The sequence below is a fragment of the Hyposmocoma kahamanoa genome, unplaced genomic scaffold (assembly GCF_003589595.1).
Source record: "Hyposmocoma kahamanoa isolate Upper Pololo Valley unplaced genomic scaffold, ASM358959v1 62, whole genome shotgun sequence".
In the NCBI taxonomy this organism is placed as follows: Eukaryota; Metazoa; Arthropoda; class Insecta; order Lepidoptera; family Cosmopterigidae; genus Hyposmocoma; species Hyposmocoma kahamanoa.
Genome location: NW_020653850.1, coordinates 11,947,241 through 11,959,077, shown reverse-complemented (window position 1 = coordinate 11,959,077; position 11,837 = coordinate 11,947,241). Strand labels below are relative to the sequence as shown.

General features: G+C 35.1%; 1 protein-coding gene across 1 annotated transcript; it reads right to left on the bottom strand.

Annotated features, from left to right (window-relative positions):
• Positions 1-30: 30 nt before the first annotated feature.
• Positions 31-11,515, bottom strand: LOC113229602 (glutamate receptor ionotropic, kainate 2-like). Its single transcript, XM_026463260.1, has 15 exons — positions 11,280-11,515; positions 10,903-11,034; positions 9,657-9,760; positions 8,872-9,037; positions 7,319-7,533; positions 6,707-6,859; positions 5,248-5,424; positions 4,874-5,080; positions 4,185-4,406; positions 3,521-3,744; positions 2,914-3,051; positions 2,519-2,717; positions 2,130-2,361; positions 531-646; positions 31-358 (listed from the first exon to the last, which is right to left on the bottom strand). The coding sequence occupies exons 1-15, from the start codon at positions 11,365-11,367 to the stop codon at positions 164-166; spliced, it is 2,568 nt and encodes an 855-aa protein (XP_026319045.1). The 5' UTR covers positions 11,368-11,515; the 3' UTR covers positions 31-163.
• Positions 11,516-11,837: the final 322 nt, after the last annotated feature.

Here is an 11,837-nt window from a genome sequence, read left to right as displayed (position 1 = left end):
CCCATTTAAATTTGAAGAAAATATTCCACCTCTAAGGGTAGCAAACTAGGGTATGAACCCGGTTTCGCGCACTTCCCGGTAACCGATTTCAATAAAACTTGACAAATAGATGTAGTTCCACGAACTTTTGAGGTCGGTTTTTTTATTACATAGCCTTTGCTGCTCAGTTTTTGAGAAACAAATTTTTACACACCTTCTCTTTTACACAAATTTCATGAGCATGCATCATAAAATCTATAATAGCCACAATGAGTCCCAGAATCGTACCCGCGCCGAGTACCAAAAATATTCCACTAATATTTTCCATTTGGAGTGACCCATCGTCTCCGCCTTGGTTATTTAATTGCTCTCTTTTCTCCTGTTAAAAAATAATTAATATAAAATATTCACTTTTACGATACCAATGTTTTAATTTATACTACATATATTTACACATAATTTAGTATATTCTACAAAAACACGTTAAAAACTTAACTGCTGGATGACAAAACTTTTATACTTAAATCGAAGAAATATAAATTTGTTATTACCTTACAATGCTCTTCGTTATCATTTTCCACCCACCATGTATTTTCTAAAGTAGTTAAGTCTCCTGCTTCTTGAAGATGCAATATTGCTACGTCAACTAGACCTTTATACTGAAAATCTAAAGTAAAATATTAAAGTCAGTCAATAACTCAACTCAACTCAATAACTTAAATTTAAAAACTATATTAGTTACATAATTATGTCAATCCGCGATGTAGGCTTCGTCAGGAAGACACAAATATAAATCAGCAACAGGCTTCGTCACATAAAAATTAACAAGCAATTCGCCAGACTTGGCCATTTTTATCCAACTAGTACAATGAAACAGGACCGCTCTGAATCTTAGCTGGTTCAAACGTCCCCACAACACTAGCAGCATTACTGCGCTGAATAGCCAACGAAATTTGTTGCACCAAGCAAGATCCAGAGCGTGGATCTTAGCCTCTTTCTCTAAGCCGACGAACCAACACCCTGATGAATTCTTTGGCCTCCACACCCCAAGTCCCCGCAGTCTCCACTGCAATTGACACATAAAACGTACATCGATTCCAAGGCACTGTACTTGGCATGTTTTAATTTTGCCGCATACTCTGCAGCTGACCGCATACTCGGCAGATCTGGTGGTGTGACTCAGGTGGGACGGTGCAAATGACACACGTAGCGTCTCACAAAAGGCACCAGTCCTACTGCCATGGAACCAGTGTAAGGCCGTCAGGTCTCTAACCATGTGTACGGCACAGCTCCGGAGGCTCCAAGACACAAAACACGTTAGGCAATACCAAAGCCCGGTGAACTACATCATTTATTACCATTTATTGCATGATGTCTTGAAAACCTAAGTCTGAGTGTAAACTAAGACTGTGGTGGCCGTTTTCCTCAACCATGACCCCACAAATGCAGTGATGCGGTTCACAAACCTTACATCCCAACCGTAAAGCAACGGCAATACCCAACGAATCATTATTATTATTACAATTTTAAAGTTTTGGGTAAACATTACAATTGGTCAAATTAAGTAATAATTGTGCATTTTCCAAATTTTAATATTTAAATTTTCTGTTCATATCTCAGAATTCAATGTAATCATACTAACATACTTCTAAGGTTTTCTTTTGTAACTAACACCATTATCTTATGGGCTATGGCCTGAAATAAATGGTTTATTATTATTATTATTATCTAGCAGAGTGCCTAAATGGAGAGAAGGCAATGCCTGCAACCACACTCCTGATTCAGGCTTAGTTAGTTAGTTAGACGCGCCGTGTTAACATCCAATGCCTCGTCCAACAATAATGAACTAACCTTTCCACACAAAATGACGTCCCATCCCCTCTGGACGACGACATTATCACCCGGACAAATAATGGCCCACCTGGTAAGGGCCTCAGCAACAAAAGGTATCCGGGTATGTCACCATTAGCGCATAAGATACGAGTGACTAGTCCCAAAGACCCATGAGCCGAGGCCAAGAACACTAACACACCGATCTCTTGACACTGACGTACTCCCAATCCACCGTGACGAATTGGGAGAGCAGCCTGACACCACTTGATTGATTTATGCGTTTATTTAATTCAACTGAAATTTAAATTGAAACTTACTTTTAGGCATAGCAATTCCATATTCTTTAGCATCTAGCTGGTGTCCAACCATTTTGAGCTGACATTCTCGTTCAGCATAATATCTAATCGCGGTAGATTCCATGAAAAAGGCATAATTCCCTTTGCTTCTGAGTACGCGGTCTTTACCCTCGTCATTGTTCTTAGTAAATACTGACGGCCTTGTCGATATCATGGTAGTCCAAAGCTTTTGATATAGCGTATCGTTGGAATTCTAAAAATACAATCCAGATTGATTTTTAGATATGATAAATAATTTAATTATAAAATAACGAAAGAAAGACTGTTTGGAAATTAAAAGAGACATTTCACGAGATGCAAGATCTCACTTAACATAAATAAAATAAGAAAGTATTTATACACATACTTACCTGAAAAAACTTATAAGTAGAAGAGTTGCGTGCAGCACCATAGCTGACTTTATTTTGTTCGGCAAGCATCTTAGCATCGCGGATATCATTGCTACGACGATTATTACTGAGGAAAGCGGACATATTAGCCGTGTACGATGAAGTTACGATGAGAGAAAAAAACCACCACATGCCTGCTATCCAGCGAGACCCAAATCCTCTGAAAATATAGAATTTTCATCTTCAATTTATTTTATTCAATGACACGTGTCAAGGCATGGGACTAGGTAATGTTCAAACTCGTACATTCTAAATAGTTAATAAAAAACCAGAAAAACTGAAAATATAAAATTATTTTTTATTCCACTCTGGACGTGGATATCTAGTACAAATATTTCGATTAATTTCATACTTACCTCGGCAAAATATCACAACCTTGGGTCATAATAGCACCCATGGTAAGCCATGTGCAGTTGTACAAGCTCCAAATATTTTCCAAATGTTCGGGGTTTTGGTTACACGGATGAGGATTAACCCAATCATCTTGACTCATTCTGAAATTAGTTTCAGATAAAATAGATTTCTACTGCATTAGCGCACATATAGACGGATCATTCACTATTACATCAGGACAATCATAAGTTTAAATAACTAGGATTAGGGCCAGATTAAATAGAAAAAAATTAGGGTTCGGCGGCAGGGTATCTAAAATATTGCCTGCTTTCTAACTGCCTCGATCTTCCAATCGGTCCAGTATTTTTTTAAATATAATTGTGTACAAAATTCGCTGAGACAAACAGTGCCACTAGGTAACTTAACTTCCAGTACTTGGCTTTTCAATACTTCCGTCAGCATTTTGCACCTACTTCATCCATTATATCAGTTTAAAATACCAATATTTTTCAATAAATATCAAATCTAAAAAATAATAGATGATGAATAAAAAAGGCCGCGTAAAAATTGTGTTATTGAACAAGAATGTATAATAAAACGTGTTCTTAAACCCATGTTGTCCAAACATACCTTGCACAGATAAACAAAATAAAGGATACAACAATGTACGTAGTACCCATGTACAACCATACTTCTAAAGACAATGGCTCCAAAAAAGAAAATTTATTCGGCTCTTCTTGTTCTCGCTCTTTGAAAAGCATACCAATTCCAGTAGTCATGAACGGCGTTGAAAAGTCCACGACACTGAGGCGATCTGATGTAATGCCTAGATCACAAATTGCCATTTCAATTTGCTGAAACAAATAATTTGTGTGAATACGAAACTAATGCTTTTGTGCCTCTATTAAAAAGACTCATTCCATATTAATTTATTTATTATTCTTAAATAAGTCTTACTTAGTACATACATTCCGCTTCCACATTTATATGGCGAGCGGCTAGAGAGTGGAATTCCCTACCTGCGAACTTATTCCTTGCGCTATAACTTGGACTTTTTCCTCCAAACGCTATAACTTGGACTTTTTCACGGCGAGAGTGACTAGGCATTACTTAATTTCTTTTTATTTTTATTTAAGTTTAATTACATTAGGTGTGCATGCTACATTGTCGACCTCATCATCACTTTACATCAGGTGAGATGGAGGTCAAATTCGCGCTTATTTTTTATAAAAAAAAAATACATCATATTCAGTCCAAATTCGTGAACCTGTAAAATGCATTTTTCTAAACTTACATGATCAATCAACGCTCCCATAATATGGCTCCATCGTTTTGTTCCCTCGATGCGATCGCCGATCGCTTCATAAACAACAAATTCTGCTTTCAGTTCAATGCCTTGTTCTTTGTGTATATTTTCAAAAATAGCGTTAATAAGGTCTACTGCATAGCCACGATCTACCGTTCCACTTTCATCAGTTTTTCTTTCGAGATATGGTAATTGGTTTTTAGATCCAATCTGAAAAATTGTTTATTGCTTTTAATTTGCCTCGAACCTTGTTTACCTAATTAGAGTAATAATTTTGATTATAAATAAAGGCATATTATGTTGTCTTCATAAAATTATTAAGTTGACCCCCTTGCATATAACGATACTATAAATATATTTTGTTATATTTCTTCTGTTCGCCTGCCTCCGTGGCCGAACGGTTACCATGCCGGACTGCCACGCAGAGGTCCCAGGTTCGATTCCCGGGCCGGGAGAAATGTTTGTATGGCCTACATTTATTTCTCCCGTGAGTTTGGGTGTAATTTGTGGTTGTCTATGTGTGTGTCCATGGCACCCGCGACACAGGGTTTCCCTAGTGCGGGGCTATGTTGAGTGTGTGCGTTATTGTGTGCGTTTATTTTAGCGCATTGTTTTAATTAAATTATTGTTATTAACTTTCAATTACATGTCGTAATATAATCAAAATATTGAGATACCTTTATAATTTGCACTCCTGTAGTAGACGTGGGAATGACGGGTTTTGGTACACTGTCATCCAGCGTGATGTTATCTTTGTAAGACTCCCAGTAACCACTATATGTGAATTGTCCGCTAATAGTACGTTTGAAGTAATACAATTTCAAATTCGTTCTCTTGCCTTCGGCATCAAATTGAATATCGCCGGTAAACCCTTTTGCTGAAGTCTGAAATATATACAAGCAATCTTCAATTTGAATCTGCAGACACTTATAAATTGGAAGTCGGTGATTCAAGCATTATTTTAAGGCGACTGTGGTAGTACTCCGCCTCACATGAATCATAATATTTTTTGTAATAATTATGTAGATAATTACTTCAAATGAAGACGTACCGTCAAAAGGGTTTCTTGAAATTGTTTGCCAATTTCCCAGGTCTCATATACGTCATCAGGCTGTCTGCAAATATTAGGCGGTAATCCACCTTCCAAGTCTTCTGAGTGGTTGACCGGTATACTCCTGATCGCTTTTTCTATATGAATTAGCGCATCAGCAGCCAAAGCTGTTTCCATCTGTCATCATTAAATGTACAATCAGCAGTAGTGTCGTAGATTGAAAACTCAATCTCGGCTAACAATTCATTACTTTCAACACGGTTCCCTTCATTATACTTTCCTCGAGTTGTCACCACATAACTAACGGATTATACTTATTAGGTGTATGTATGTTATGTGATTGCCAGCGACATGATTAGGATACCATTGCAAATGACAAAATTAAAATATCTTGTTCTATGGATGGAACAAAATTGTTTGTTTTATATCAGGATAATACACACATAGTCAAAGAGTTTTAAGGTCACCAAAGTGCATGTGTTAAATGCACAATTTTTATTTTTTACACACTCATAGCCCTACACTAGGGAAACACTGTATCGCAAGGGACATGGACACACACATAGACAACCACAAATTACACCCAAAACTCACAAGAGAAATAAATGTAGGCCATACAAATATTTCCCGGCATAGGAATCCAACCCGGAACCTCTGCGTGGTAGACCAGCATGGCAACCGTTCGACCCCGGAGGCAGTATATACATATAGCCTATGTTTATAGACTCGTAAATAAATTGTAACACGATGTTCTCTACAGATTTTTCTTTCCTCGCCCTTTTTCAATTTCGCCATTGTCAAGTTATCTCTTTAATAACTTTGAAGGTTTCTACAGTAGTATTGTGGTAAAACAATCTTAGAAAGCACAAGACGTGTCAACCAACATGGTCATAGTTTTGCGAAAATAGCACCTAAAGATTCGTTGTTTATGACCGTTGTTTTTGATAGTTTATTCTAAAATTTACTTATATAATCTCAGGACAGAGTACTAAAAAACCGACCTCAAAAGTCATTCACCTAGTTTGCCACTCTTAGAGGTGGAATACTTTCTTCAAATTGAAATGGAACCACACTGAGGTACGGTCTTTTCAACAAAAAAAGAATGATCAAAATCTTTTCACAATGCCGGAGACATCGCGTAACGAAAAAAATTTGTCGAATTAAGAACTTTCTCTTCTTTTGAAGTCGGTTAAAAATGAAAACTTTTGCTGTTGTCACCTGCGGAATAATAAATTGTTGTGATTTATTTCTATATTCCCCAGCAACAATAGCGACAACAATAACAAGTACAACAGCAAAAGTTTACATTTTATAAAAAAATTATAGAATAAACTATCAAAAACAAAATTAAAATCTTTAGGCGCTATTTTCGCGAAACTATGATCTTCTTGGTTCACACATTATTGCTTATCGGCATCCACTTCTCAATGATAGTTTCAAGAAGTTAAAAGCGTATCACCTTTTCACCATCTGCAGCGTCTACGCCATAGTCGCTCCATGTTATTTTCTCCTCTTGTGACATAATGCTGAATGTTGATAAATTCGCTCTAAGATTATTGGGCATTTGTCTAAAATCCAACGTGTATGCTTCCAACGATGTAAATATGAAGCTCTGAAAAAATAGTAATTGGCTAATTAATCTATCTAATGGTTTTGATGTAAGAAAAATAAAATACCAAAAAAGATTCATCAAACGATCTTTTAATATTTTTTACGTAATTCTTCGACTTCTTGTTTTATAGTGGCTTTAAACTAAGAGCACAGCATAATATAGGATATACACATATATTGTATATCGACAATGTTTTGTAGAAAGAGTAACGACATTTACTGACTGTTTTGAAATATTTACGCCCCGTTTTAAAATTCAATTTCAAAGACTTAAACTTAATTAAAACCAAAGTATAATTTTATAACAGGACGTAAATATTTAAAAACAACTATTTTAAAACTTAAAACATGCTCCTCTGAACAATCTATGAAATGTTGCTTACGCTCTTCTACAAAACACCGACGATATGTACAGTAAAGTGTAAAGTAAGTTTTAAAAATATATTATACATATTCTTACTGAATATTGTGTCGAATTTTCAATCTGCACAACTTCGTTCATATAACCGACAATATTTTCTACCTTGCAGTCAATAATGTGGTTACTAAATTTTGCTACTTTGAAAATATATTTAAACGTTTCCCTGTTGTCTCCTTTGGGTATAAGTTTCCTGAACAATATAGGCTCTTTCTCAAATGGCCATAAATGAATCACTTGTTGAAGACGGATAAAACCTGTAAGTGTATAGGTAAGTACTACATTACTACGCACACATGAATATACTTTTTTAAGTACAACAATTAAAGACACTCTCATTTCGTTAGCAATGGGAGAATCGATTAAATAATATTAGTGCTGAATGCACAGACATAGTCACTACGATCGGCTTCTACATCGTTCGATATCGATCATCTAATGCTTATTCCATTTGCGTGTTAGGACCTTATTACAAAACGTTTTACCTATCTTCGACGACTTGTTGTAGGTATCCAATACGACTTGTATCGCCTTTTCGACTATTCTATAAATACATTTAATAACAAACATTGAGTAGGAGTAGAGCACCTTGTGAAAGTGTTCGAACAAGGAAATACTGCCACGTTACTACCTATTAATAATGTGAGTTTTACTGAGTTTCAATTTTGAAGGGTAAGGGTGCTCGTGAAATTACAGGTACATGGGACTTGTCAGCTTATGTCTCAGGGTGACGGACATAGTGGCAGTGCACCTCCGATCTTTGCGTTTTAAAGCTTTGAGTGGCACTGCAAATTTAATGGACAGGCGTGTCGCTTACTACCAGGCCCACAACTTGTTCGTCCCGTCATTTGATATTACAAAAAAAACATTATATTTCTCTCAAACATGCTAGGGAATGTTTGCATTACTTTCAAAAAACGAACACGAAAAGTTTGTCATTTATGGACCATGCGACTTCTTCCCGGTCAAAGCCCGCAAAATATGAAAATCCATTACTGTCCTCTTCTCTAAACTTTTGAATCTACCTACTTATAATGAACTATATAAACAGGCTAAACAAAAACTCATACAGCCAACTGCCCAGTATTCATAATTATTGCGACAATTAAAAATACCTCAAACCTAAAGAAAATGACGGTAACACAACAACAAAGTGTGTTAGTATTCTTTTGTTTTTTCGCATTTTGGTTGCGAAAATTAGTGCTAGTGAGAAGAGCGATACCGAAAATACAGTAATAGATACACGTTCAAACACATCATCAGACGTTCAGCAGACTACTATTAATGTGTCTGGAAAAACAATAACATTTTCTTTTAGCAATTGTCCTAACACATGAAATATTACTTGTAACATTAATGAATATTTTTTCACTATCTAATATACATCTTCCTCTCTTTAGTTGTTTATTATTTCCTCACTTGTTTGAGAAAAATTCTATACATGCCTCGGCGGGAACGGCGATTACTTGACACGTATTAACACAAGGCCTTGCTGTCGCTCGTCCTTGTAACTCATACTCCTCCAGCAACCCCTTACTTCCTGGCCTCTGTAATAATGTACTATTATCTACACTATAATAAATAACTCAACTTACTGCCTTCATCTTCATAAAGAAAAGCGAATTTATCCCATTTGAGAACGTCTCTTATAAGTGTAGCATAAGCTTTCGACAATAACTCTGAATCGGGATAATAGGAAAATGTAAATGGATAATTAGCCTTGTCTTCTATTGATTGCCATCCTAAAGTCAAGTGGGGTACCTAAAAGGAGTTTAAAAAAAAATTAACAAAGATAGAAGTGAGTCCTTACTTGCTGGTATTATTAAATTTATTATTCAGTGTCATAATTTGCGCGATTTAAGTATAAAAGTGTTATGTATAACCCAGCGGTTAATTTTAGCGTATTTTGAAAGAATATCCTAAATTAAGTGTAAATATGTGCAGCATAAATTAGAACATTGGCATCGTAAATGTGAATGTTTTATATTTATTTTTTATTATACGTATAAAGTTGTTTCTCAAAAAATGAGCAGCAAAGTCTATATAATAAAAAAGCCGACCTCAAAAGTTCGTGAAATTACATTTATTTGTCAAGTTTTATTGAAATCGATTACTAGGGAATTAATCCTGTTTCGCGTACTTCCCGTACGCGAAACCGGATTAATTCCCTAGTTTGCCACCCTTAGAGGTGGAATATTTTCTTCAAATTTAAATGGAGCCACTAAAGAGGTACCCTCTTTCCAACAAAAAAAGAATCATCAAAATCGGTTCACAAATTAGTTACGAGTTATCGCGTAACCATACATAAAAAAAACATACAGTCGAATTGAGAATTTCCTCCATTTTTCGTCGGTTAAAAAGATTTGGAAATAGCACTTACTCCAACTTTATTGCAGAGCATACACACATTGTCACAAATTCCATTGGTCGGTCGAGCGTCGATAACAGCTGAAATACCTTTTACCTCAATCGAATGTTGGCATACTAAAAATTTAAACCAATTAATGTATTAATAAATGGAAGTTTTTTTTTTATCTTATATAGTGTATCTAATGCCTATTGAGAGATGACTTAATTTATTAAAATATTTCTTCTAATTATCATGCTTCATATATTCATATTATTATTTTTTATATTATATATATTATTATTACGTATATATTATTATTTATATTTACTATTATTTATATTCATTCATCTTCATATTAATTATCAATTATGGTGCTTGTTAAAGGCTTAACACGTATATTACAAGTCACCAGGCCCTCGCCCTTGGTAATAATACACACTATCTTATGACATTACTAAGAAAAAATCAAAAATTGTAAGAGAGAAACAAAATATGAAAAAAATAAAGTAAAAAATAAAGATAATTTTTATACTTAGACACTTTTGAACTTTAGATAGATATATAAACGTTACCTTATTAAAAAATTTCGCACCCTTGGTAGATAAGATAAGGCTACATCTGCAAATTATAACTTTTCAAGGCAGAGGTTTAAGCGTGAAACACACAGGGAGCGGGTGCGCGGGATGGTTCGGGACCGCAGCGGGTCTAATTCCATGTATTTATATGGCGCACGCGCCCGCGCTCGCTGTGTTATCGTTCATACAAATACATAGAATTACACCCGCCCCTCGGTCCCGAACCGACCTGCACCCGACCCGCACCCGCTCTCTATGTGTTTAGAGCTTTAAAGATTCTACGAACGAAATTCGTTCATAACTTTTTTATGCTTCATTTAAGCACTAAACTTGCACTAAAGTTAAGTACGTCTTAAACCAACGCTTACAATACAAAAGACACTCTTAATACCTTGTCTTAGTGCCTTATCAATTAAACATTAGACAAGTTTAGTGTAAGTTTAGTGCAAGTGGACATTATAAAATTTCAATTAATTTGTTTCTTGTATCATTCGTACCATTTTTATAATTTTCATGTGACAAAAGCACTTTTGACGTATGATCACATGTGGCCTTATTGCACCAAGAGTAGAATTTAGAATATTTAAAAGTTTGATAAACTAAAAAAAGCGTATTTGCGTATTAATCTTTAGCGCATTATTTTTTTATTTGAATGCATTTTTTTAATGCGATTCTATCGTATATTGTAAAATGTGTATTACCTTCCATTGAGATGGAATAGCTATCTCTAGTTTCGGGATGGAGAGCTTCTCCGTGATATGAATCGGCTCTTTTCTTTATCACTTCAAAGGCATTTCTGGAGCTTAATAAATTCTCGTCAGTGAAAATTCCAACTGTAAATCCAAAAACATAGCATTATTTACTTTAAAAAACTTTTTATTTTAAACACGCGCACTTATAAAATTTGGCAAAGTTCACAGAAATTTTAATAAAAATAAGAAGCTTCGTTTCTTGGGTTAGTGAATAACTTGATGTTCATGAAATACAATCAGTTAGGTATGTAATATTTTGCCAACTACATAATTATACCTGCAAACAAACAAAATATAAAGAATACAAGAACAGGAATGGTACGCACCCACGGGAAAACTTGTAATAACCGTACTATCCACAGTTGCAAAGCCAAAGCAAATTACAATAATTAGACTTATTTTTACAATCGCCATGATGGTGAATCCTTTAATTAAACTTTAGTAACTAATTGTCACCTAAGATTCCAATAACGTTATGACGTTAGGCTTGAAAACTTTAAGCACTTCATATCTTTAATTTCACATAACTAAGTTGACAGCAAAAGTAGAATTTAGTTTTATTCACTATTGGTAAGTGTCTTAAAGCAAAATCGACCAATTCTATTGGTTTAACCGAAATGTTGACGTTGTGATCAGACTGCCGCGTCTCGTCTGAACCGGAGTATTTTTGGAAAACAATTTTAGGTCACGTCGCGTTACACGTGCTATGGAAATGAGTGTCCTCGCTTTGGCTCATAAATTGGGAATTTATATTTCATTATTTAAAGAAATTTGTGGAACGAAATGATTCATGAATCGTGGTGCTCTGTATATCATATTATATATGACAGTATAATAGTTGAAGTCAGAGTTACTTCATGATGAACGTTGAAGTACACATGTAA

What these genes read in the sequence shown, in the direction of transcription:
- LOC113229602 (XM_026463260.1), bottom strand. Translation starts at nt 11,367, where the DNA reads ATGGCGATTGTAAAAATAAGTCTAATTATTGTAATTTGCTTTGGCTTT. An exon ending in CAGGAGTGCAAATTATAAAG is followed by an intron (nt 4,407 to 4,873) that starts GTATCTCAATAT and finishes ACAATTTTTCAG; the next exon opens with ATTGGATCTAAAAACCAATT. An exon ending in ATTTTGTTTATCTGTGCAAG is followed by an intron (nt 3,052 to 3,520) that starts GTATGTTTGGAC and finishes AACTAATTTCAG; the next exon opens with AATGAGTCAAGATGATTGGG.